The sequence below is a fragment of the Erpetoichthys calabaricus genome, chromosome 3, assembly GCF_900747795.2.
Source record: "Erpetoichthys calabaricus chromosome 3, fErpCal1.3, whole genome shotgun sequence".
NCBI lineage: Eukaryota > Metazoa > Chordata > Cladistia > Polypteriformes > Polypteridae > Erpetoichthys > Erpetoichthys calabaricus.
The window spans coordinates 33926183-33954062 of NC_041396.2; the positions used below are offsets into that span (position 1 = coordinate 33926183).

Genomic DNA, 27880 nt, shown 5'->3' on the forward strand with positions numbered 1-27880 from the left:
CTCCCCCCCAAACCATTTGTTGAGCTGATACTTGCCAGTTAGGTCATTTGGCTTTCCTGTTGATTGTTTGAGAGAATCCTGCAGAGAATCACTTGCCAAACTGGTTTTAGACTCTTCCCCTGACCCTGTCATAAAATTACAGACACTCAGTCCTGAAAGGGGTTGGGGGTGGTTAGCCAAATATCAACCCACCGCTGTTCCTATCAATGATATAACACTAATATTACATTGTTTTGTCTATGTTACAAATAAAGACAAAATATTTATCAACTTGTATATAAAATTTCACACCACAACAGCAATATACCGAATATTTACTGAAACCTACAGCATGAAACTCTCAACCAACTAGTTTTGAACACATAGGTACATTCAGTAAAAGCTCTCTCCTTTGTGCATAGCTCTCCACTGAAAAATCTACAGCATTCAAAACAAATGGCAAGCGTGAAAAGAGCAAAAGCGCTGATGCTGAACCCCAGTCAGACAAGAAGAAGCTGGAATGAAAGTAATCCACTAAATTTTAAAAAATTGCAACAATGTATATAAAACATTTATTTATTGATTGATTGATTTATAAGATGACAAAACCAGATTAAGAAGAGACCTTTTGAAATAAATAATAAGCTATTTTGAAATGCGATGTGTGGAAATTCCCACTATGAAATATAAATAGCCTTTAAAAATATTTTAAAATAAAACTTGCAAAAGTCAAATTAAAAATACATTATTTAAACACTCATGCGACAGCTAGTAGTATTAGTACTAAATATTTAGTGTTATCAAATATATTGTTCTATTTTACAGTTATTTTACAAGATTTATTTATTTATGCAGTCCAGTTTTAAACAAGAACATTGGCTGTACTATGTTTTGAAATCAACACTAATTCGATACTGTTCTAAGAATTAGAGGAACAGACAATGCTAAGCACTGAACAATAAATGGCACTGATTCACTAGGTCTGTCTTGCATCGCTGTTAATTTGAACCTTCTCAACTAGAAACCCTTAGGACGTGGAAATATCTAAGTTGAGTTTTTTGGAAAAAAGCCCCACCCCACCCGAGAGGCTGGCCACACCCACGTGACACAAGTGTTTGCTGACACCTCTTCATGTGCAAATGATTCCCGCAAATGGAGCGAAATAACTAACGCTGATACTTGCTGCATCTGAAAAGTTAACAAGAGCAGTAAAATGTTAATTTTATATTTTTGACAGTAAATCAGGTGACTTTAACTTGCCATTTACTGTAATGCAATTTCAAATCATTTTCTTTTTTCACAAGATGTATATAACATCTAGCATCATTTTTTGAGCTTTATAGGATGTGAGATACATCGATTTGGTTTACTTTTCATAACAGAGTAAATATTCAAAAATTTTCAGTAAATTTATTTCAATAAAATTTTAAGCATGCACTGTACAGTATGTTAAGCTATTCTCTTAATGTTAAATTTACATTATTGTTTGTACTTCCATGATGTATGTCCTTTAAGTCATTGAGATAAAGTGTGTGCAGGCTTTAATAGTTTTGCATATTTCAAATATCTCTTTTCATATGCAGTCATATGTAAAAGTTTGGGAACCCCTCTCAGCCTGCATAATAATTGACTCTCCTTTCAACAAAAAAGATAACAGTGGTATGTCTTTCATTCCCTAGGAACATCTGAGTCCTGGGGTGTTTTCCGAACAAAGATTTTTATTGAAGCAGTATTTATCCATCCATTTTCCAACCCACTGAATCTGAACACAGGGTCACGGGGGTCTTCTGGAGCCAATCCCAGCCAACACAGGGCACAAGGCAGGAATCAATCCCAGGCAGGGTGCCAACCCACCGCAGGACACACACAAACACACCCAGCACACACTAGGGCCAAGTTAGAATTGCCAATCCACCTAACCTGCATGTCTTTGGACTGTGGGAGGAAACCGGAGCGCCCGGAGGAAACCCACACAGACACAGGGAGAACATGCAAACTCCACGCAGGGAGAACCCGGGAAGTGAACCCGGGTCTCCTAACTGCGAGGCAGCAGCACTACCACTGCGCCACGGTGCCGCCCAGCAGTATTTAGTTGTATGAAATTAAATCAAATGTGAAAAACTGGCTATGCAATAATGTGGGTCCCCTTGTAATTTTGCTGATTTGAATGCATGTAACTGCTCAATACTGATTACTTGCAACACCAAATTTTTTTGGATGAGCTCATCAAGCCTTGATCTTCATAGACAGGTCTGTCCAATCATGAGATATAAAGCTATTTAAGGTGGTCAATTGCAAGTTGTGCTTCCCTTTGACTCTCCTCTGAAGAGTGACAGCATGGGATCCTCAAAGCAACTCTCAAAAGATCTGAAAACAAAGATTGTTCAGTATGAGTATTATGATGCATATTGCATATTTTCTGTTAATCCACTAAACTTAATGTCACTGCTGAAATACTACTGTTTCCATAAGGCATGTCATATATTAAAAGGAAGATGCTACTTTGAAAGCTCAGCCAATGATAAACAAAAATCCAAAGAATTAAGAGGGGTTCCCAGACTTTTTCATATGACTGTAATGTAATGCACAGGTTTAGATTTCTGGGAGCGATGTCAACTAATAACTGAAAAAATTGCTATTTTTAGGGAATTAATTGTTATTAATTTAAGTCGCAGTTATGATTTAAGGTTCCATCACCCACCCTGCTAACAGCTGTGTGCAGATGAATGTCTAAACATTTTCAGTTAAATGGCCTGAACATTTACTCTGCTTTACTAAAATGAAGCTGTCCTAAAATAATCGGCTGGCTACTTTCATGATGCAGTTGACCACTTAATTCTTTGTTCAAAAGTGGTGTTTTTGTGATGGAAAACAATACAGAAATATAATTGTATCAAGTGTAGTGTTCTAAAGTGTGTGACGGGCAGCCACAGCCAGTACCTAGTGGATGAAAGGACTGGGGTAGAGAGCATCTGTGAGGTACTACCTCCCCTGGGACACTAGGGGGCAACCCTCCTCGGCGGCTGTGTCACCACAGATTCCTGCAAGGCATGCTGGACGTGTTTGGTGCAGCCCTGTTGGGTTCCGTGGGGGTTGCCAGGGGGAGCTGCAGAGCCTTATGTTCACCTTGGTGTGATTCCAGGTAACGCTAATGAACCATCTGGAACACTTCCAGGATCAACTTAAAAGGGGCCGCCTCACTTCATTCAAGGAGCCAGAGTTGAGAGGAGGTGGACAAAGCCTGCAGATAGAGGAGTGGAGGCAGAGAAAGACAAGAGACAAAGAGAAGAAAAGGACTGTGCTTTGGGGAGCGAGGAAAAAAGCTCTTTCCCATGGAAATAAAGTGTGCTGCATGATACAATTGTGTCTCTGCCTCTCTGTGTCGGGTTAGGGTGCCTGGACGCGCCCCGTTGGTCCACAAATGAAAGAAGTCTAACTGTAATGTCTTCTCTGTTTCTAATAGGTGTGAAATGTCCAGACCCACCTGCAATTGAATGATTGATTTTCACCCTTTTCCTGCTTTTATTTCTCTGTACCCCCAGAGCTTTGGTGTCCAAATATTAACATAGCAAATGGATGGAAGATATTTGGCTTTAGTCCCCCATATGTATACAAGAACTCTATCACATTTGCTTGTGACAACGGATTTCAATTAAATGGACCAAATACCATTGTCTGTGATGAAAGTGGCACATGGAAACCTGATCCACCAACTTGTGTAAAGACAATCGGTAGGTAATAAAGCACAAGTAAAAGTGAAGGCTACTTTGCTGTCTTAACTAATTGTCTAGCAAGGCAGATTTTTATAGTAAATCCTGACCCATCCTTTGATTTCATATTTTTACTGTACAGTTTATTGCTTACCACAGTAAAACAAAGTATGATATCCAGACATTTTACCATAAATAATACTTTTTCTGTGTTTATTTGATGTAAAATCAGTCAGAGGTTTAATTTGTATTATTGAATGTTCAAATAACATTAGTAATCAAACAATGCACAAATACTTTGTTTTCTGTTTGACAAAAGACTACAATAACTAATCATTGGGCAACACTCCTTAAGAGCTGCTCTGAGAAAGAAGATGCTCAGGTATTAACAGTACACAGTCTCTGTTGTGGAATTCACTCAAGGTGATGATTTCCTCTCAGCTGACAATGGGGCTTCAAACCTCAAGGATGTCTCTAGCATAGATACAGGTGCTCTCTTTTTATCCCTTCCTCTTCCTCTCACTCTCTCATTTAGCAAGCGAAGGTAGCCATTTATAAGACTGGAAAGAGAAGGTCAAATCAGACAGGGAAAGTGATTTGGTCAGAATGTTTATAGAGTTGGTCCAGAATGGAATTTGTTTAGAGTGTAAGTTCTACAATATGACATACACTTGGGAAGCTTTTGAGGGTGATGTGTTGTGTGATGACACTTTGTAAATACAAAGATCAAGAACTTGTCTCTCTATTATAATAAAAAAAATCCTGGGACGAGACAACACTTTTTGGAAGATTTTTTCAAGTCCCGCAAGTTGAGACCTTGGCCATGTGGTTTTTTTTAAGTCACGCACTCCTCTCAACCATTTTAAACCACACATGGAGTAATCTCACCTCTCATTTGTGTGAATGCTTTTGACAGACACATATTGTGCTCCCTCAGCTTTTCCTCACTTTAAGTTCCCAATTAAAGAAGACTTAATATGTCCAAATCTTAGTGAAGAATTTCATCACGAAGGGTTATCAACAGAAAAATGAGTACACGGGCAATCCTACCACTGAGAAACGATGAAGTCAAATGAATTAATGCCAGAAATGTCGATCAGTTACACGGCAAATTGGTTAAATGCGTATCAATAGACTATGCTGAAACAGTTGGTGGTGATTATGCGGAAGATGAAAACATCAACTTACAATATCCTGAAGAATAACTACAACTGTTAACACCGTCCGGTGTTCCACCACGTGAACTACTGTAGAAAGAAGGATGTATGCAAGAAAGGTAATGTAGTACATCTTCAGGGGATAACATTAGACACCAAGGGAGATCTTGATATGCCATTCGTTTAAAACGTTTACAGTTTCCCGTTAGAATAACTTTTGCAAAGACAATTAACAAATCTCAGAGCCAAACATTCAAAAAAGTAATTTTATTTAATAGAGAGAGAGAAGTGAAATTCAATCATGGGCAGTTATACGTTAAGTTGTCACAATGAAAGTCCAAACACAGAATCAAAATTCAATGCAATACAGTATTGACGAAAATTTTATTCAAAAAATAGTTTTTACTGAAGTTTTACAGTAAAAGTGTAAGTTTAAAAAGTATTTGCGTGTTAATTTCAAAGCCAAACAGAACGAAATCGTATTATGCAAAGAATAACTCTTAACGCAACATGAAATATAATTTACTTTAAAATGATTATGTTTTACTCTTTTTTAATATGGTTAATTACTCGCTGTAATGTAAAATAGGTCTGTTATGCATATGTAACAATTCCCATGATAATAAAAATCTGTTTAAATTCTACAACTGCATCCCCATACGCGAGTGACAAAACCACAAAGAGGCTAGCGTGTAGCGCAGGCACAGGGGTTGGCGAGTGAAGTGAGCAGGGGGCAAAGCCTCCTAGTTTTTCAGATTTGAAATGTGATGTGAGATTTATTTATTCTTGTTTTTTGTGTTGAGTTGTACCGACCCTTTGTTCATTTGTTGTGCTGATGATAAGAATTTACTGTATTTATCTGTGATTAATAAAGTTGATTTCCAAATCTTAAAATCTCTTTCTCCCTAACTCCCACCCGCTGTCTTCTCTCTTTCTCTCTCCCCCTCTATGGCCCATTCTTACTTATTTCTCTCTCTCTCTCTTTTTCTCTCTCTCTTTCCACTTTTGGACTGGAAGGCATTGGCTGAGACAGTGTGTGCTCTATTTACCTGTTACCAAAGGAGGACAAGGGCTTGTTGATATTTGCAGCCAAAGAAATGCTTTCCGGTTGCAAGCTTTGTAAAAACTTTTGTATCACCCGACAGATCTGTCCTGGAGACCACTTGCTTGTCCCTTGTTACAACAAGTGGGACACCAACATATTGACAAGGCACTTTTTTAATGGACAGTAGACAGCTGTCAACACCTGGCCTTCTGTCTCTCTACAGCAGTTTACTTAGATTGTGGAGTCTCCTAGACTCTCGTGTCACTAATTAAGAAAAAGATTAGAATGAAAACCTGCAGCCACTGGTGTCCTCCAGGACCGGAGTTGGGGACCCCTGGCCTAGATACTTGATTCTGAGGCAGAGTGAGTATTCATCCTTGTCTTTGACTTGGCAACGTTTTACTTTTGAACACCATTTTACTGTCAGGTGACTTTGATCTTTGTCTCTTTGTCCTTTGGATTTTACAGTAACATTTTGGAGTGCAGAAAAATTATAAACATTGTATATTGCTTACAGTTTTTTTTTAATTGCTAACACACTGTTTTAGTACTGAAGTCACATTTTCAAAACTCTTCACACAGTTACCATTACAGCTATCTACATGAGCTGAACTGGGGATCCGTTCTCATTGTTTTCAAACAAAATTAATTCAGTGACTATGCTCTTGCTCCATCTAAATTCATGGTTTCTTTTCTCAGTCAAAATCCATCCCCAACATAACCTCAAGAATTTTGAGATACTTTGTACCCTCCCCCCACATAATCTATTGTCAATAGGGGAGGAGTGAAAATTTTAGATTCAACAAAAATTTCAATCTCCAATTTTCGACGACTCTCGATGTTTTAAGGTACCCTGATAAAATAAAAATCAATCTCTCGATGATGAGTGTGTGTCTCCGTGTGTGTGTGTTTGTGTGTCACAGTTTCTAGAGCTGAAACGGCTGGAGGGAAAAATACCAAGCTTGAAACTTAAGCCTTTTATGAGATGTCGATGTGCTGATTAGTTTTTGAGCCAAATCGTGTAAGAGAAAGAGGCACTCTAGAGGAACCCTCAAATTCCATAATTCTGCAATTAATTAGGAATTTGTGTTGACAATTAATATCATAATGACCTATTTTATGATCAGAAAGATCAGCATCAGAGCAGTAAACAATTACTGAAATGTTACAGAATAGTTCGGGTAAGTTGGTTCCTATGGCGTAAAGCCTACTGACGCTCATGTCTGAGTTTTTTTGCACAGCGGTGCATACTGTTTTCAGAACTGTTTGCAAAACTTTCTAAACTGAATTTCTGCATTTTTTTACATCAAAACATAGTATATGTGTAATACTGCAAAGTAATTAAAATAAGGCCAAACACAGGTGATTTCCTATGTCAGCCAGTTACCCAACCAGTTGTTTTGCTGTGAGCTCATCTCATTACCATCCACATATAAGAAGGCCATCTTTGAAATGACCTCCTTTGTAAACATGGATCAAACAAGGCAGTATCATACAGAACGAATTGTTGCAGGAAGATGGAGAGGCACAGGCCAACACATTTGTGGTGATGGAGGAAAGGAATACCAAGGGCAGTGGTGTCAGACAGAAAAAGGGCAACAATTATGGACCATGTTATAAATCGTTGACTCCCTTTCAGTGAGGTAGGGGTAAGAGTACAGGGGTTATGGAGCTGGAAGCCATGCAGACATCCCATATATTCATCTTTTTGGTTGAAGCCAAGTTTAACCTGACAAAAACACAGCAATGAGGAAGAAGCATAATTGGGCAAAAGAGCAACGATACAAGTCGTAGATCAGAGAGGGGCCAACATCACAGTATATGCAACAATGTTGAGTAGTGGTGTGTTGTTACATAAACCAGGCATTGGTCCATATAACATCAAGCGTCACTTCTCATTCCTACATGAACTATAAGGGATACTTGTCCTCACTTGTTCTCTGCTGCCCTCTAATACAAATGCTCCAGTATTTGTCATGGTGTCGGATAATATGGCAATCCACCACTCCACTGAAGTCACAGTGTGGTTTGCAGGACACCACAGGAATAGAACATTCGAAAAATGTAGGCAAGAAATGTTGGGGCACCCACAGGGTCACCCTTTTTAATAATTGCACAGCGCCAAAATAAGCAGGCACTCAATGGCATAAGTAATTACAAATAAACAAAAGGAAGTTAACTAAGGTAAGGCTGAGGGTGGTTCGATGTTATGTAGAGCAGCCAGTATTCAGGTAGGAGCTCCATCCTGTGATCTGCTCTCTCCAGAATAAGACAACACCTGCCGGGAGCACCTAGGCTTTATAGCTATTGAAGAGGAAGGGGGGATTCAATTGATAAGATAATACTGCCAGCAGCAGCACCTCCTTGTGTCCCAGAGTGGTAGTACCTACCTCTGATGAAGCCAGAAGGTGAGCCTCAGCTGCACATGCGTTAAGTGATTCTTAGAGGTGCACAGTGGCTTAGTAGTAGAGATGAAACTGGCAGCTTTAAGGTTTACAGTCCAGTTTTTCAGCTAAAATAATATTTTGTTTTGGTTTATTTGACTTTGTTGAATATGAAGCATGCCTGCTACTTTCTACTTTTGGGGGTGTGAATGGTGTGTGGAGCAGGGGTCATTAATTTTATAGTTTCTTTCCATTTTGGTCTGAATGTGCCAAAAAGCACCTTGCTGATCTTGCTTTCAGAAAAAACACATTCTGCATCATCGGTGGAGGCTGTGAGTGTAAAATGGAAGAAAGTGTTTATGTCTACACCAACATTAAAGGAGCATTCAAAGCATCCCCACATCCCCATCTTGGCTCATCAGACCACATCTCTATTATGCTAATCCCAGCATATAGACCTGTGCTCATCAGATCAAAACCATCACTCAAACAGGTGAGAGTTTGGCCAGGAGAAGCCATGAATGCACTACAGGATTGTTTTGAGTGCACTGACTGGTCTGTGTTCAGTGAGGCAGCTACCACAGATCAAAGGATAGACATAAATGAATATGCAGAGGCTGTTTGGCTACATAAAAAAGTGCATGGAGGATGTCTGCGTCACCAAAATCATCATTGTCAGGGCAAACGATAAACCGTGGGTGACTGCTGAGGTGCGAGTTTTGCTGAAAGTGAGAAACTGTGCTTTTAAATCTGGAGATATAGCTGCCCTTAGAACAGCAAGAGCCAACCTAAATAAAGCTATTAGAAGAGCTAAAAGGGCTCATGGAAAGAAAATAGAGAGTCATTTTCAAGATCACAGGAACAGCAGAAGATTGTGGCAGGGGATTAAATCTGTGACAGATTACAAAACAGTTTCTTACCCCTGTGATGATAGCTTCAACTTCCTGAATGACCTAAATAAGTACTTTGGACGGTTTGAAGCATTGAATGATACATCACCAGTGAAGGCCACCCCTCATCCTGATGAGAAGGCACTGTGTCTGGAACCGGATGATGTTCTACGGACTTTGAGGAGAATTAATCCAAGGAAAGCTGCGGGACCAGACCAGATACCGGGTTGTGTACTCAAAGGATGTGCGGAGCAGCCGACACATGTCCTTACGGATATATTTAACATCTCCCTGTGTCAGGCTGTTGTGCCATCTTGCTTTAAAACCTCAGAAATCATCCCAGTTCTGAAAAAACCCATAGTCACAACCATGAATGACTATCGCCCTGTAGCCTTAACATCAATAGTGATGAAATGTTTCGAGAGGCTGATCAAGGACCACATTACTTCTGTCCTACCCTCCTCATTTGACCCACTCCAATTCGCCTACCGCTCCAACCATGCCACAGAGGATGCCATATCTATTGCACTCCATTTTTCATTGGAACATCTGGAGAATAGAGACGCTATGGTCCGCATGCTGTTTGTTGATTTTAGTTCGGCTTTTAAATACCATCATCCCTCAGAATTTGATCAGCAAACTGGGCCCATTGGGACTGAGCATATCTCTGCAAAACTGGATATTGGACTTTCTAATGGATAGGCCACAGTACGTACGGGTAGGAAAGAATAAATCAGATACCATCTCCTTGAGCACAGGTTCTCCACAGGGGTGTGTTCTAAGTCCCCTCCTCTTCACGCTCATGACCCACGATTGTTGTGCCAAGTTCAGCACAAACCAAATTATTAAGTGTGCGGACGACACAACAGTGGTGGGTCTCATTCGAGGTGACGGGGAGGGGGAATACAGAGAGGAGGTGAAGTCATTTGTGGAATGGTGTGATAAAAACTATCTGATACTGAATGTCGAAAAAACAAAAGAACTGGTGATCGACTTCAGGAAGAAACAGCTGATACACACCCCGGTCTAAATTAAGAACACTGCTGTGGAAATTGTGCAGTCTACTAAGTTCCTGGGAGTCAATGTGACAAACAACCTCACCTGGGGCCTCATGTATAACGCCGTGCGTAGAACTCACACTATAACATGGCGTAAGCACAAAAGCGGGAATGTGTGTACGCACAGAAAAATCCAGATGCAGGAATCTGTACGTACGCAAAATTTCACGTTCTCCCACTACATAAATCCCGATCAGCGTGAAAAGTAACGTACGTGCACGCGCCTTCTGTCCCGCCCCAACTCCTCCCAGAATTACGCCTCTTTGAATATGCAAATCAATATAAATAGCCTTCTGTGAAAAGACAATGGGAAAAGCACAAGGGAAAATATAAGAATTTCAGCGAATACCAAGTGGAGGCAAAGGAAAAACGTACTATTTGTTGGTTTAAACAGTGGTATAATCAACAAAAGAAAGTTGATCGAGTGACAGAGTGTCAGAGAAACTTGAAAGATCCAAGTTCACAAAGTCGCACAGTGCCCGAAATAAAAAAGAAATCACATATCAAAGTCGCCGTGAAAAGGCGAGTCGTAGCCCACCGTCTGAGTGTCATATGAAAGCTTATTAGGGTACAGACAAAACAAATAGGCACACAGTGGGAAAAAAGCACGAAATGTCAACTTTAATCTCGAAATTTCCACTTTAATCACGTAGTTTATTTTGCCATTAAAGTAGAACATCATAAACTTCATCTTAAAATCGTTTATTTTACTAGTTTCTCAAGTATCACGTTAAATGCTTTGTTCTGTGTTTGATCTTCTATGTGTGTGAATCACTACGTGCTTCCGTTCTTTCTCTTTCTCCGACAGGACACAGAATCCATTACATTCGTGATATTACAGCTCTCTGAATAATTAAAATACTGAGATGTATACGTGATATCATTTTCATGATGATAGGAATGAAAGCATGTTATTAAACATGGGAACACGGTGGCGCAGTGATTGTTCATGTCTCATGCAAGAGTCTTGCTGCGCCATGTGCGACCTTCGATTAAATAATTTATCACAGCAGTACTGTCTCTTTCAAACGTACTAACCTCCAATTCCTGTCCTAACTTTTCTTTCTCCAAATGCCCAATCGCCACACAATCAGCTCTGTAATAGACGTTAAGCCATCTGTAAGCTTAGAACGCTGATTCTTCAAAACTTTTAAGGAACATTGAAATATCTTCGTAGTACATGTTTAATTATTCTATCCGTCTATCTTTCCAGTGTCGCGTCAGCGCAAGAATACAACGCAATACAGGAACAATCCCTGAACTAGCTAGCGCTGCGGCACCGTGTCCTCACATGTTTAATTATTAACAATACAGATTATTTAAATGAAGTTAAAGTTTTAGCTGTATAATATAATCAACATATTTTGCTGCATTTCATCTTAAAAATGATATCATCATTTGTAAATACACGCTTCATAAAGTGGCGCAGGTTGTGCAATATTATAACTAGTGCAAGTTTACAGTGAGGTAATTGTACTTATAAGTTCAAACAGTTCTACAAGGAGCACTTGATGGACTGATTGAGTGCGTTTAGAGTTCTTGGGATGAAACTTTTTCTAAACCGTGAAGTCCGTACAGGGAAGTCTCTGAAGCGTTTTGCCATGGCTCAGGCAGCGTCTGCTTCATGCTGTATACCGATAATTCTCTTTCCAATCAGCTGCTGCTGTGAGTCCCCATTCAGATACAGTGATATAAATACTCCGAGTGGTGCAGTGAGAGTAATATGGAAAAAGATGATCTGCTGTGGCAACACCTAACGGGAGCAGCTGAAAGAAGAAGAAGATGCAGTGAGAGTTACAACGCTAAAGCAGTTATGGTATTTGGAATACTATGGCTATTCCCTGGACCATTATATTGCTGCAGGTTAATTACAATCAGATGCATTACACTAATAAACAATATGCAGTTAGTTTCAGTGTATTTATAAAGCCGCGTCAGGAATGTGGATCTAAGAAAGAAAGGGTGACCACACAGGAACAGTAGCACTGCTTTGACGCTGGGTGCCGCCAGTCTGCAAAACTGAGCGGAGAAATTGCGTACGCCAAGGTATGAGTTACTGTGGAAATGTGCATGGCTTTACGCCAAGTTTAGGTTTTATACATCGCGATTTGAGCGTGGAAAGGTTCGTACACAACATTTCTGTGCGTACGCACCGTTTATACATGAGGCCCCTGGTCCCTGCACACCTCCTCCGTCATCAAGAAAGCTCACCAGCGCTTGATCTTTCTGCGGAGGCTAAAGAGGGCCCTTCTCAGTAAGTCAGTCCTCACCACTTTTTACAGAGGGACCATAGAGAGCGTGCTAACCAGCAGCAGCTCTCTGTGGCAGGAGAGCTGCAGTGCTTCGCACTGGAAAGCACTGAGGAAAGTGGTGAGGGCTGCGGAGAGGATCATTGGAGCCCCGTTGCCAAATGTACAAGATTTGGCAAAACAACGCTGTCTGGCCAGAGCTTTGCGGATTTCTAGAGACCCTACTTATCCTGCCTCTGAACTCTTTTCCCTCCCTGAAATGTAGAACTACCAGGTTTAATAACAGTTTTTTTCCTACTGCCGTTCGTCTTTTAAATGAAGCATTTTAGTATTTTATTGTAGGCTGATTTTAACTATGTGTTTTTATTAATGTCTTGTGCATCGTATTTTCGTTCTGCAGCCCATCTTGGATGTTCTGCTGAATGACAAATAAAATTGAATTGAATTGAATTGTATTGATTGAATTGAGATATTGTTAATTGAAGTTAACTTTTACATTTTAACTATTGAGACTTCTGATAAGATTAATTATATTTATAGCTATATCTATCTATATATAACAAAAGGTTACGTATACCATTTCAGTAGTAAAAATAGCAAGGTAAACTAAATAAAACTGAGAACTTGAAATTATTATTGGAAGTTATGAATATACTGCTTGTACCAGTAAATGATTACAAAAATAGTATTTTTTAATAAATATAAGCTATTAAATACGTGTTGTAAATTGGTACTTGTGACGGTGCGGGTTCTTTCTCCATACTTTCTCCATACTCTTCCTTTTTGGGAGCTCTTGAACCCGACACAGACGGTAATGTAACTGGATGAACTGGACAATGAGGACGCCAACGAAGCAAGGTGAAAGGTGCAAAAGTGCAGAAGTGCTTTTATTACAAAAATGAACAAAACAAAATCAAAACAGTGTCCAGATAAAAGTGTAGTGCATCAAAAATGTCAGTAAAAAAATAATCCATTAAAAACAGTGAAAATGTGGAGGTTAAAATCCAATAAATAAATCCATAAAGACAAAGTTAAAATGATGGCTGGAAGCAGCCCTTTAAAAACAAAACCCAGTGCCTTATTCAACAGGTGGCTCCCCTGCTTCTCCCATCCAGAACCAACACCATGGGGGGAGTCCTACCTACAACTGACCTTCTCCTACTGGTCTGGTTGCCTTTCAGTTCCTGGCTCTATAGGGCTCTGCCAGACTGGGACTCAGGTTTCCCAGCGACCAGGGCACTCACGCTGGGGTTTCCGACGTACCGTCCTCAATCGTGGTCACTCCTGCTCCTCTTCAAAACTCGGCAGGAGTGACCTAATCCATCTGCCCCCACTAGGGCTCACTTCCCAGCTGCCTTCCTTCTTACAGCGAGCTTGCTGTCACTCGCTCACTCACACCAATACTGGCTCTCAGCTTCCAGCTTCCTTTTTCTTCCTCCTCTAATCTCCATTCTTTCAATCTTTTTTTTTCTTCTTTTCTCCGCACTTGCACTTCTCCTATTTATAATGGGGATGTGGAACAGGTGTGGCAATTAGCAGCTCCCGGCATCAATTATGGATATGGACGCACCATGTTGCATCCAAGAACCTCTCCGGCCACACTGCCATACCCCCTATTTAAGCCATGAGGTGATAACTTATTTAAAACTGGACGCGAGGGCTAAGCTGCGGACCCACTATAACACAGTACTGCCTTGCTTTCTTCTGATATACGTATAATGCCTAAAACCATTACATCCAATAATGCTTCACTTTCACAGATACATTAATGTTGTTCCGTTCATATAATTTTATTTATTATTGTACCAAATCATTATTACCTCCTCAAATTTCATATCACTAAGATTGCATCTCTCAGGCCCAAGTATCTTGCCAGCTACACTTAAAAATGTGTCCACAGGTGCAGGTAATAATAATAATACATTTAATTTATTATAGCACCTTTCCCAGATGAGGCAGGAATGGCCAGGTATTGGCATACAAGTTGGCCCAAGTAAGGGAATGGGGTCTGGTTGTCTTTCCATTACAAGAGAAAATCAGGATCCTCAGTTTGGCATGGTAGGCATAGGTACAGTTAGGTCCATAAATATTTGGACAGAGACTACTTTTTTCTAATTTTGGTTCTGTACATTACCACAATGAATTTTAAATGAAACAGCTCAGATGCAGTTGAAGTGCACACTTTCAGCTTTAATTCAGTGGGGTGAAAAAAACGATTGCATAAAAATGTGAGGCAACTAAAGCATTTCTTTAACACAATCCCTTCATTTCAGGGGCTCAAAAGTAATTGGACAAATTCAATAACTGGAAATAAAATGTTCATTTCTAATACTTGGTTGAAAAACCTTTGCTGGCAATGACAGCCTGAAGTCTTGAACTCATGGACATCACCAGATGCTGGGTTTCCTCCTTTTTAATGCTCTGCCAGGCCTTTACTGCAGCGGCTTTCAGTTGCTGTTTGTTTGTGGGCCTTTCTGATCAGGTGACTGACTTGGCCATTCAATAATTTTCCACTTCTTTGCTTTAGTAAACTCCTGGGTTGCTTTGGCTGTATGTTTTGGGTCATTGTCCATCTATATCATGAGACGCTGCCCAATCAATTTGACTGCATTTAGCTGGATTTGAGCAGACAGGATGTCTCTGAACACCTCAGAATACATTCGGCTGCTTCTGTCCTGTGTCACATCATCAATAAACACTAGTGTCCCAGTGCCACTGGCAGCCATGCACGCCAAAGCCATCACACTGCCTCCACCATGTTTTACAGATGATATGGTATGCTTTGGATAATGAGCTGTTCCATACTTTTTTCTTGCCATCATTCTGGTAGAGGTTGATCTTGGTTTCATCAGTCCAAAGAATGTTTTTCCAGAACTGTGCAGTTAGATGTTCTTTAGCAAAGTCCAATCTAGCCTTTCTATTCTTGAGGCTTATGAGTGGCTTGCACCTTGCAGTGCACCCTCTGTATTTACTTTCATGCAGTCTTCTGTTTATTGTAGACTTGGATATCAATACGCCAACCCCCTGGAGATTGTTGTTCACTTGGTTGGCTGTTGTGAAGGGGTTTCTCTTCACCAAGGAAGTGATTCTGCGATCATCCACCACTGTTGTCTTCCGTGGACATCCAGGTCTTTTTGCGTTGCTGAGTTCACCAGTGCTTGCTTTCTTTCTCAGGATGTACCAAACTGTAGATTTTGCCACTCGTAATATTGTAGCAATTTCTCAGATGGGTTTTTTCTGTTTTCGCAGCTTAAGGATGGCTTCTTTCACCTGCATGGAGAGCTCCTTTGACCGCATGTTGTCTGTTCACAGCAAAATCTTCCACATGCAAGCACCACACCTCAAATCAACTCCGGGCCTTTTATCTGCTTAATTGATAATGACATAACGACGGACTTGCCCACACCTGCCCATGAAATAGCCTTTGAGTCAATTGTCCAATTACTTTTGAGCCCATGAAATGAAGGGATTGTGTTAAAAAAATGCTTTAGTTGCCTCACATTTTTATGCAAGCATTTTGTTCACCCCACTGAATTAAAGCTGAAAGTCTGCACTTCAACTGCATTTGAGTTGTTTCATTTAAAATTCATTGTGGTAATGTACAGAACCAAAATTAGAAAAAAGTAGTCTCTGTCCAAATATTTATGGACCTAACTGTAACTCAGTATCTGCTATGTTGTTGGTACCTGGGTGGTTGTGGATGGGACTTGGGAAACCATAAAGGCAAAAAGTGTTGTTTCATTCTTTGGTGATTCAGGACACTGTAGTTGGTAATTTGGTGGAAAAAGAGAATGTGCCTTGTTTGTTAGTATCTCCTTGATGTTGTGTGTTTCTTCACTGCCAGCTTCGCTGGCAGCCAGATAAAATCATTCCATGTCTTCAGATTTATCCAGGCATTTCTCAATTGTAGATTTCGTTGATTTGGCCATTTTGCTTCCCTTCAAGGTTTGCACAGTGTGGCAAAGATTTCTGACACATGGATTAAGATAACTTGCAGTTACAACTTTATCAGCCTGGTGTAAATCTGTTGATTTCTCAAAAGGCTCTAGTGTTCCAGAGAAGTTTTTTATTAGCTTGATCTCATTTACTGTGCATTGAACAGAAGTTTGCAGTTCTGCATGTGAAGGTACAATATCAGTAGACAAGTCCTTAGCATTTTCACCTGGCTGTCCCAACTAGTTTTCCTTGTTACTGTGCAGCTAAGTGATGTAAGCCTCTGTACTTTTGTTATCATAATTATCTTAGATAACATGTAATACATACATTATGTTTGAATGTATTTGAATATATTTGATGTGTTTGTATGTTATGTGATTCATAATATTTGAATGCATAATATTTAATAAATCAGGACAAATTATCTCAGAAGTGGCATTTTGTGGATTGTACTGGAATGAAATTCTGTGTAATTTTATTCCAATTCAATTCCACTTCTTTTCCTCCTGTGCTGGGTGCAATTCCAATTCCAATTCACCTTCCAGGAAGTAAACTAGAACTGACCATGAATTCCCAATTCAAACTTATAAACACTCTCAACCCTGGTATACAACTAGCTAAGCCACAAGCTGTTTATTTAATAGTTGGAATACTCTTCAAGATGGCAGTTGTGTTGGCCACTCTACAAGGAAGTCCTAATTCAGTCACCTGCAGACATGAACCTGAAGGAGAGAGTAGAGAGAAGCAGGTTTGGATGGAGCTTCTGAGCCATAAAGATACTGAGACAGCCCACATGCCCACCCCAGATAGAGGTATCTTACCAGGCATCAATTGGTTGGGGGTCTGTGCAATACGTAGAGGATATATAAAGTTATATGTTATGAATTGGTACTATTTTAAATTTCAGTTTACTTCTGCATTTTGTCACATATATTTTTGCATTGTTTAGATAGATAGATAGATAGATAGATACTTTATAAAGATGCTACTGGTCTGGTCTCTGTCAACCAGTTCCCCACCCAAATTTAAACCCAGCGAGCCACATACAGGGGGCCACCTTTAAATCCATAGGGACCATGATCTAGACCAGGGGTTCCCAAATTTTTCAGCTCACGACCCCCAAAATAACCGTGCCAGTGACTCGTGACCCCTACTATCCTTGGAAGTGATTAAAATATACAAATGTTGCGCGCAACTTTGCACATGCTCCAATAGGCCTATCCAAACATGAGCATGACAACGCGAAAGAACACAATGGTCTAACAACCATATAATTTTTTTAACAGTAATTTACTCATTTGTTTAATTTCAACAAAATATCCTATCCAAACAAGAGCATGACAACAAAAAAGAACATAATTCTCTAACAACCATATAACTTTTTAAAAAATTGTTATTTACTCATTCGTTTAATTTCAACAAAACACCTCACCTAATGAGATGGGTGGATTAATTAATTTCTAAAAAGTTTTTAAAAAGTATTTGATTTCTTGGAAATCATCTCGCGACCCCCACTCCAATGTCTCACGACCCCCCAGAGGGTCGCGACCCCTACTTTGGGAACCACTGATCTAGACCACTGCATTTCTGAGCCACATCTCCCATTAATGGTTCAATACTGGCCTAAAATTTTATCTTTTAAGACTTTTATGGGGTGATATGTACATTACCTGTTACTGCTGCAGACCACAAAACCAGGAATGGTTTTATTAAAACATAAAAACACACAGCCATCTGTGTATGGAACAGTACATTAAAAAAACGTCTGAATTAGAGTAAGCCTCACTAATTCGGGCAGAAAATAAGATATGGAATGATTTACTTCATGAGGTAGAAGTACATAATAAACAAGAAGAGTTGCACCAAATATTTAAAATATTAAAAAGTATTTTCAATTGTAACAGAAATTTGTAATTTTTCTCCCCCTGACTGAACTCCATAGAGGACTAGATTCCTAGTAAAGGATCAGAATTATAAAATAATATCATATTAGTAATCATTGACCTTGAAATCGTCTAAAATGATACCCCATGTGCTTATGTTTGAATTTTGTTATTTTTAACCTTGTGGAAGTTACTGTTAGAGGGCTAGGGCCTCTGGTAAAGAATCAAATAGAAAAAATATTATAGTTGTGATCAGCAACCTCAAAATGGCATAAAACGACACCCCACACGCCTACATTACTGGTCCCATTTTTTCAAAGTTTTCTGAAAAGGAGTCATTTTGACCCCTTGTATCCCATCAGGGTATGGTTGATATGGACAGCACAACTTCAAGTAATTCTGATTATTTTTGCTGAAGACACCTATTGGTTTACTCTTTAACATAAGGGTGTCATTTCCTGCATAAAGCATGGTCCAAAATGGCCATTAAAATGAGAGCTTGTCAGGTCTAGAGGGCCAAAAATAGGTTTGAACCCCAAAAAGCTAAATGCCTTGCATAACTAAATATCAAGACGAGTCGAAGGAACATCATATGAGGGGATGTTCTTATACTGCGCGAGACAAAAAAAAACTCTGACGTAATTTCAAAGCATTCAGAAGCAGTTCTTATGAACAGAATAACAAAAATGAGACCATCTCAGAATAAACAAATGCTGCTCTGCCTAATGTATTTGTGCCAAGGTGGTTGTGCAGCTTGAAACACTGTGACGGAGCCTTGGAAGTCTTCTGTCTGACACTCTCAAGGCTGACTAGAGACTCCCAGCGTCACTAATCAGAGATGTTTGGCAAACATACCAAGCGTAGACAAATTTGAACTCTGGATATTTTTTGCTGGAAGGGGTCAGTGTCTTTTCTGGTCAATATTTACTGTTTATTTTATGTATATTTGATGTACCAGCATGTAGATAATTAAGCAACACACCTTACATATTGTTCTTGGCTAGCACTAGATCTGATATGTGGATAAACATGACAAGCTTACAGCTCTGCTTTTTGTGTGTTTGCCCGCTATGCTGATCCTATGTGGGACATTTTTGCAGAGGAACACCTTAACCTCTGATGTGTTGGCCAAAATCCATCAGACATTTTCTTAGTACAGGAGATAAAAAGGAATGGACTTGTCTTGAGTATGAAGAAAAGAGGCAAATTATTCAATTAAAAAGCCAGAAAGGGGAGATGAATGAGAGCAACATCAACAGTTATAGTCTCAGTGTCTGCTTCAGTGTTAACACATACATGTGAGTAAAGCAGACCTCAAGTGACCCTGCAATTAGTTTTTTCATTTCTTTGAAAATGGAGGTTGGGCAGTTTATATTCTGAGCCAAGGTGTACTTCAAAACAAGAACAAGTCAATGCATGAATAAGGACTAACAAGAATGCTGCTCACCCAGTCTGGAATTTTTAATAATTAAATGCAGCTACTATTATCGGTTGAGTGAATTTACAGCTTCTGTTATTATCAATATTTACATCCCTCCCAAGCTAGAAAGAAGCAAAAAAGCATTAAAGGCAGTGGTGGAGCCAGCAGGAGGCAGCAGACCATCAGCCCCGTGCTTACCCTAATGGGGCACCCACAAAATAGCAAAGAAAGTGTAAAAAATAAACACTGGATAGATATAAACTTGGATAGATCTTTCACATCATGAAGACCTTTGAAAGGTTGGTTCTGGTCTCTGTGAGTCTTCTTGTGGTAGATCACCTGGACCCACTGCAGTTTACATATTGGACAAAAATTGGAGTGGAGGTTGCAATTACCTGTCTGTTCCACAAGGCTCATTCTCACCAGGACAAAGCGGGCAGCACTGTGAGGATTCTGTTTGATTTCTCCAGTGCCTTCAGTACCTCCAGCCTTCCCTGTTAATGAATAAACTCTGAGATATGCAGGTGGATGACCCTGTGGTGTCCTGGATAATGGACTATCTGTTGACCAGACAGACCACAGTTTGTGAGATGCAAAGATTGTGCTTCACACCAGGTAATTTAACTTGCATGAATTCTGTTATAGGTGGAGAACTTTGTTTCTTGGTGTAGAAATACATTTTTCTGCAACTCAGCATCAGCAAACCCAAGGAACTGCCTACTGATACTCACTGCACTAAAGAGCCTCTATTTCTGGTGGTCACTATTCAGCAAGTGGATGAAGTGATGGTGAACTCCTACAAGTCCTTGGGGGTCCACATCAGTGACAGGTTGGATTGGAGTCAGAACACAAAGGGACTATATTAGAAGGGACAGAGCAGGATCTTTTTCCTTAGGAGATTGAACACCTTTAATGTGGGAAGTGACATCCTTCACATTTTATACAACTCTGCGATGGTCAGTGTGATTGGTGTGCTGGGCTGGTAACATCACTTCAAGAGAGGCCAACCAAATCAACTGACTAATTAAAAGTGGAAGCTCAGTTATACAGCATACTCTGGACGCCTTGGGCATAGTAGTAAAGGAGAGAGTTAAAACAAAACTGAGTGCCATTATGAACAATGCTACACATCCTCTCTCTGACACACTAACACTGAGGACTTTCAGACAAACATGTCAAGAAATTTATACCAACAGCAATATGCCTGCATAATACCTCACTGGGACTGGGACTGCCATGTCAGAAGGTTTTTTTCTTTTCTCCCTTTCTTCCATAGATAGAGAGATAGATAGATAGAGTATCTATGTATGTATGAATGTATTGGATTGCTTTATTGTTTTGGAAGAATCCTTTTGCCTTTGTGTTCCACGAAGCTTCATTATTATTAAAGAGCATTTTTATGATGTTAAATTTTTATTTTATAGAGATTTTACAATGCCCTTTATAATGTTCAACTGAGTTTTTGATGGGGTTTTCCCCCTCCACTGGGCATTCAGTGCAGTAATAGTACATAAATCTTTGATAAAACCATGATAGTATTTAGCAAAACCAATACATTATTAAGCCTGTTTCATGCTTTCCGGAGCCTTGCAGTTCAAAATTGCCATAACCTTTGTTAGAGGTAGCCCGGCCACAGACAGACACAACAAAGATGTGTCCACCACACACACGTTTATTTAAATAAATATATACAAATATTATTTACAGTGTACAGTCCTTGGTTCCTTTGGCCGCCTCCACTCCTGTCCCGCAAGCTCCGTTCTTCTTCCACCAAACTCCGGCTCTCCGAATGGAGTGAGGCAGCCCCTTTTATCTGGCCCCGGGTGTGCTCCAGGTGCCTGCTGATGGACTTCCGGCAGCACTCCCCAGTGTGGCGGAAGTGCTGCCCTTGCACCCAGAAGCACTCCGGGCATAAACCATTCCTGGTCCGTCAGCTGTCCCCCAGGGATCAAGGACTGTCCGGGTGCCCAGGGAAAAGAAGTGCCGCTCTCCTGGTTCCTCCTTCCTCCAGGCATCCTGGCGGGGAAGGGTTCCTGGCCGTCTATCACACCTTACATGTGTCCATCTTTAGCCTGAATCTAGAATTTTTGTGGTAGCAGTAATCAATCAAGGCAGATGGGACTTGGGCGTCTTAAGTAGGGCGAGATAGAAGGAGTCAGATGCTAGAGGTCACCGTAGCCTGGTACAGAATGAGCTCTGGATGGTGGAGGATGAGGGCAGACAAACTAAGGGAGTGTCAATAAAGCGGCAAGGAAGCTGAACATGCTGGAATTGCATCCAAGGAAGATTTCTGGTCTGGAAGAAAGATTTCATTAAGTTATTTTAGAATAGGTTTGCTGATCTTCTGCCTCAGAGAGGTGTTTCTGACAAATTCCTGTGGCTTTAATTAATTAGAGGTTGTATATGTGACAAGTCTTTACAGTGCACCCAGGAATCAGGCTAGAGTTAGCTATTTATAGAATTGAGAAAAATACATAAATAGTAAAGCAACGGATATGCCCAAAGAAGTGGAGGTTGGTTTACGTTGGGTCCACAGTTGGGAATGAAGGTTTTGGTGGGCCACTATGTATGGCAGTGCCCATTGCCCACAGGGAGAAATGCCTGAGAGAGGCATGCAGGTGTTTGCGAGTGAGATGATCTTAATCAGGAGGGTAATAGTCACTGTGGAGAGAATGCTGGAATGAGAGGATTCCAATGTGTTAACAATTAGGGCATTAGGGTGACAATTGGGGATTGGGTTTGGTTTCCCCGATTGTCGTTATTTAAAGCTAGCGTGAGTGAGGGTAAGGAGAAGAGCAATTCGAGGAAAGACCATTTGAGAGAGCTATTCATCAGAGCAACCTTGTCTTTTAATTCCAAAGTCAGAGCAGTAAGGACGAGAAAAACGACTAACCCAGAGGTAGAGTGGGTGGTCTACATTGGCACACTGATGGAGAGGGAACAGAGTTGAGAGATGAGAGATACAAAGGATTTCAGGGAGGAGTCTCCCTAGAACAGAAGTGAAGGGGTAAGAATCACCAAGAAGTATTTTCTGGAATTACTTCTGCAGACTATGGGCTCTACAAGAGTGGCATGGCTAAAGGAATTCCTGTTTGGATTTTAAAGGGTTTTTTTTTCTTATGAATATTTTAATACCACCTTGGAAAAAGTATTTGTGTTTTTTGCATATTTGTGTTTGAATCTGCCAGGGATGACTTCTTCATTATTTTATGAAAACCCACTGGGCCTCTTTTTTTATTATAATTAGTGGCTTCTGTGATATATGGGATCAATTACACAAGTTCTTTAAATCTTGTAGTTTTATTTGACAAAAACCTATGCTTGATTGTCACATTTCATATTTTTTTCTGTAATGCATAGTGCCACTGTTTCTCCCCTGGCTGGGGTTCAAAGTCATGTTTCTTGCCTGTTTGTCCATTTTTGTATCATTTATTTATGGTAATGTTTCTTTTGGTTGGTATGTGCATTATTCTTTGTTTTTGTCTATGACTATAAGGTTCCTTTGTTATCTTCAATGTGTTTTGTGGGTAGTTGCTCAAGAGGCGAGACCACCTCAGCAGGAACTGCCCTCTGCCCTATAAATATGGAGGGTGTCCCATAGTTCCTGGCTGTTCATTTGGACTGTGTGTTGGAGTGGAGTGTTTACTTGTGTTTTCTGTGCCTTGTACCTTTGTGATTTCTGGATTATTGAACTAGTGCTCTGTTTTTACTTTGTTTGGGATTCAGTATTAGGAATGTGCTTGTTGCAGATTGACTTGCCTCCTCGGGCAATTCCTTTTGAGCTCCATGGAGCTTCTTGTGCTACAGAGCTTCTACTTCTTCAGAGCATTTTTGTTAAAAATAAATTTTTATTTTATGAAGATACTTTAAGGCCTTTTTTCTAGTCGGGTTAGGACAGTAATTCCCCCTTTTTGACAATTTAGGAAGTATTTATGGGATTTATGTGCTTTTAGAACACCTGGTTCATGGCACATAGGCTTGGAACAAATACAATTTTAACAATAAATACAGTATCTTATTACACATTTTAATTAGGTATTAAGAATTTAAATAAAGTCAGGTATGCACGTGTGACTAAGACATCAATTGAAATGAAAAGCAGAAGGGCTAAGAAATTCTGATTGGACTATCACATGTTTATTGTCTGGCTGGGCTTACAGTTAGCAGATGTAATTAAAATTTTGTGCTATCTTTACTTTCTGCATTTAGTGTTATCTAGGGCGGCACGGTGGCGCAGTGGGTAGCGCTGCTGCCTCGCAGTTGGGAGACCTGGGGACCTGGGTTCGATTCCTGGGTCCTCCCTGCGTGGAGTTTGCATGTTCTCCCCGTGTCTGCGTGGGTTTCCTCCGGGTGCTCCAGTTTCCTCCCACAGTCCAAAGACATGCAGGCTAGGTGTATTGGCAATTCTAAATTGGCCCTAGGGTGTGCTTGGTGTGTTTGTGTGTGTCCTGTGGTGGATTGGCACCCTGCCCGGGATTGGTTCCTGCCTTGTGCCCTGTGCTGGCTGGGATTGGCTCCAGCAGACCCCCGTGACCCTGTGTTCGGATTCAGCAGGTTGGAAAATGGATGGATTTAGTGTTATCTAACTGCAGTCTCTTCCTTCATCCTTATTGTAATGTATAATCTACAAATGATATAAAATTTTGTGCTGTTGTTGAGTACTATAACCACTAGAGGGCACTCTGCAACCCAAAACACAAAGTCTTTTATTAGAATTTCCATCCCAGTCTTATAATATAATAATATTCAATTAAAGTAAACACTGCCGGTAGTGCCAGCATGTTATCAGAGGAGGGCTGTTGTCTTTTCAAAGTCCTTTTCCATTGTAAGTTTTTTTCCAGACCATTTATGGCCAGTTCCTCATATCAGAGTTCAATGGGTCTCTGTGTGTTCATGAGGTTACTTCTCCTTGGAAAAATTCCTTCTCTTAACAAAGTCCAATGCCTTGTTGTCTCTCGTTCCCCTTCCTGTATTTCCACTGGGTCATATGACCTGAAGAAGTGTCCTACTTTGTTTTCAGGTTGACCTCACTAAGCAGTCTGGACTTTTGCTGAATTTTTGTTTCCCTCAGCAGTGTCCCACTAGTGATGTTGCCAGTGCCCTCGTATAAAAAAAGAGCATTGTCCTATCTGGGATTTCCAATCTGTTCCATTTCGGGTTTCCCTGTGCTCACAGCTCACTCTTTCTAAGACGTTTGAATGAGCTGTGAAATACTTCTGACTTGTCTGACATCATGGAGTGTGCCTGGTACCTTTCAATTCTCCGATTGTAATGGCATGATGTGCTTGTTTAATTAAAGCTACTTATAACATCTAAGATGCAATTAATTTAATTTCTATTGATCCATTACCCCCCTCCATTCTGAGCACAGCAAAGTGACGTACTTATGGTCATAGAGTGTCAGTGTCAGGATTCGAACTCACAGCCTTAAGATCTGAAGCCCAAAGTCTTAGCCACTGTACCACATTTTCAATAGGTATGGCGTTGTTTGTCTAGTCTTACTAGGGCCAGTCTGAGCAAGCCAGTTGACACTTTTTCTTGACAGATATGATTAGGTGTTAATGAGAGAATTCCTTATTTATTTATTTTCTAAATGAAGTGTTGACAGTGATGGAGAATGTTCCAAATGTGTATTGCTGCCAGGCAAGCTGCATGTGTGACTGCCTATCGTAAAAACAGCCAAACAACACCTTTTGTTTGTCATAAACCACAGAAAATGGGTGAAATATTGTTCAGGCAGGCACCATTATAAATATGTAAAACTAACTGCTTCAATGTTTCTGGTAGCAGTTGTGCTGCTGTCAGCAGGTATTTCTTAGGCCCTGTGGTGGTATCAGTCTGATGAACAAAAGCATAGTGTCTGTCAGTGAGGCCGTTGGGACATTCACAGAGCAAGGTGGCCCAAATGTCTGTCTACTCAAACCCAGACCAACATATCCCACCATGTATCTGCGTGGAGCCTGAGTGCTCCTAGAATGACATGTGCAGGACAAAATGGTTATTGTCCCATTTTCTTAGGTTTTAATTGACACATAAAGAATGTTAAGAGAAAATGTTTTAACGGATGCAGAAAGTCAGCTGAATCCAACAACACTTACATCCTGGAATTAATTCTTGTGGCCTTTAAGGGGGCATCTAATGGTCTCCATACCCTTAACCCAACGTTACAGGCACAACTTTGATGCAAACAAATAATTTTATTTTGCAAATACCTTGCACAGGTCTCTTTCTTTCACAGTCCACAAGTATAACACAAGTGTCTTTGCCCTCCACTTCTCTGAGGTGAGCTCAGTCAGACTCCTCTCCCAATTCTGATTCCCCGAGTGGATGGTGGTGGCCCTCTCTATGCCGGAGTTCTTTCAGCATCAAGAAAGAAGCACTCTTGGGTCAGGTGGGAGCCCCTGATAGTGGGTAGAGCTCTCCCATGCAGCTCCCCCTGTCGGCACCCACATACTCCAGCAGGGCTGCCCCACAGTACTGCAAATCCCAGCATGCCTTGCTGGCACATGAATGGGCATACTGGCCCAGGAATGCTGCCACCCATTGTGTTGGGGTAGCATGCACTCTTGGGGGGCCGTCTCCCACTGTCTACCCACTACCCAAGCTCCCTTATGAACTTCAGTAACTTAAAACGGAAAAACATTCGGTGTGACTTCAACTACAACTTAGTTTACCTTGAGATCAGTTACGTCAACTTGTATATTTTCCTGTTTTACTCATTCAGCAGTTGCTCGGATGCCCAATGCAAATGAGTCAGTTGGCACAGATGGTCCACACTGCACAAGCAGCTCAAACGACAGCACCATCTCCTGTTATTTTAGGTCATTTAACCCTAAACGTACAAGCTCAAAAGTAACTTCTCTGGAAATAAATGGAGGAGGAAAGCAATTATGAAAGCAAATATAAGACTGAATTGACTGAAGTAATATCTGCAGGTTATTATTATAAAGAATCGACGTTAACAATCTGCAGCTAAGACGTGCTTGAACTAATGAATTACACAGGGAAGGTGCAGCTCTCCTAGTAATTTAAACATAGCATAGGTTTAGAAATAAACAGAATATTGGTGCTAATGGGCATGTAGCAAGGACCGGATTGTGGTGTTCAGGTCGTACGGTACGTGAAGAAGCTGATTGTGCTGCAAACAGCGAGGACAGAGCAGGATTATGGTTTGTGCCGTGCTAAGAGAGTTACTTAGTGGTATAACATACAACAGACTGAGCAAGGCATTACGGTTTTATCAGTGCAGAAAGAGACGCTTTTGCTTCAGTCAATCTTCAAACTGGATTTAAAATATTTAAGATAATTGTCACCTTTGTTTGTCCCATTATGCAATAAATCAGTTCCTTTCCAATGTAGTTATTTATATAATGTTAACAACTTACTGGTTTTAACTAGCATTAATACAGAAATGGGGAGATTATTTCAGTTGTTTTTCTCCTTCTGTTGCGTAACTACACAAGGAGGCTGTTTCGACAACGTAAGATGAAACAGGCACGAGTTTGTGTCAGTAGTGTATGAAGAACAAATGATAAGTAAAGAAGAAGTTGTTTTGTAATGATTGTTGTCCGCTTTACTCATTACTGTACAGGCTTGTACTGTTAGTTGATGAATTTTCCAGGCCTATAGTATAATATTGAATGATGAATGTTCCAGTACAATATGGAATAATGATAAGTATAAGCACCACAGACCTGATATAGGTGTATTGAATGAATGCGTAATTGAATCAGAATGCGTAATTAGGCCTCGAGCTGTAGTCAAAATCGCCTTTCAGGCCTCTAGAGCTTTAATCGAAGTCGCCTTTCTCTTTGAATTTTTGCGGCCGTAAATCCGCCGCCTGGCGCAATGTTGGGGCTGGATGTCGGTCTCGTAAGGTTTTTCGGGCAGCTGCGCAGAAGGCGACTGCGCATTTGGCTTCGGACGAACGTGAGCGAGTGAGTGAGGAGGCAGCCGAATTATGTATTAAGATATTGATACTGATTTTATGGTAGTATCGGTCACTTTGTATTAATCATCATTTTTCTTTTGGTAATTATTTGATGCTACTCTATTGGATTTACTTTCTAGAATGTTATTAAAATTGAACAACAGTTAGTCACAGAACCCCCCCCCCCCCCACCACTAACATACATTAATGCTGACAATTTTACATCACTTGAATTGGAC

At 40.4% G+C, this 27880-nt stretch overlaps 2 protein-coding genes across 2 annotated transcripts in view; both read left to right on the top strand.

Annotated features, from left to right (window-relative positions):
• LOC114647906 (C4b-binding protein alpha chain-like) overlaps positions 1-27880 on the top strand; it is a 522597-nt gene that overhangs the window by 35206 nt on the left and 459511 nt on the right. Inside the window, exon 7 of the mRNA XM_051924818.1 lies at positions 3522-3710. Coding sequence (XP_051780778.1) covers positions 3522-3710 — 189 coding nt within the window. The remainder of the gene's footprint in view (positions 1-3521; positions 3711-27880) is intronic.
• Positions 20215-27880, top strand: part of LOC127527155 (C4b-binding protein alpha chain-like) — a 50153-nt gene continuing 42487 nt past the window's right edge. The window contains exon 1 of the mRNA XM_051924845.1: positions 20215-20326. Within this exon, the coding sequence (XP_051780805.1) occupies positions 20230-20326 (97 nt within the window). The 5' untranslated portion in view covers positions 20215-20229. The remainder of the gene's footprint in view (positions 20327-27880) is intronic.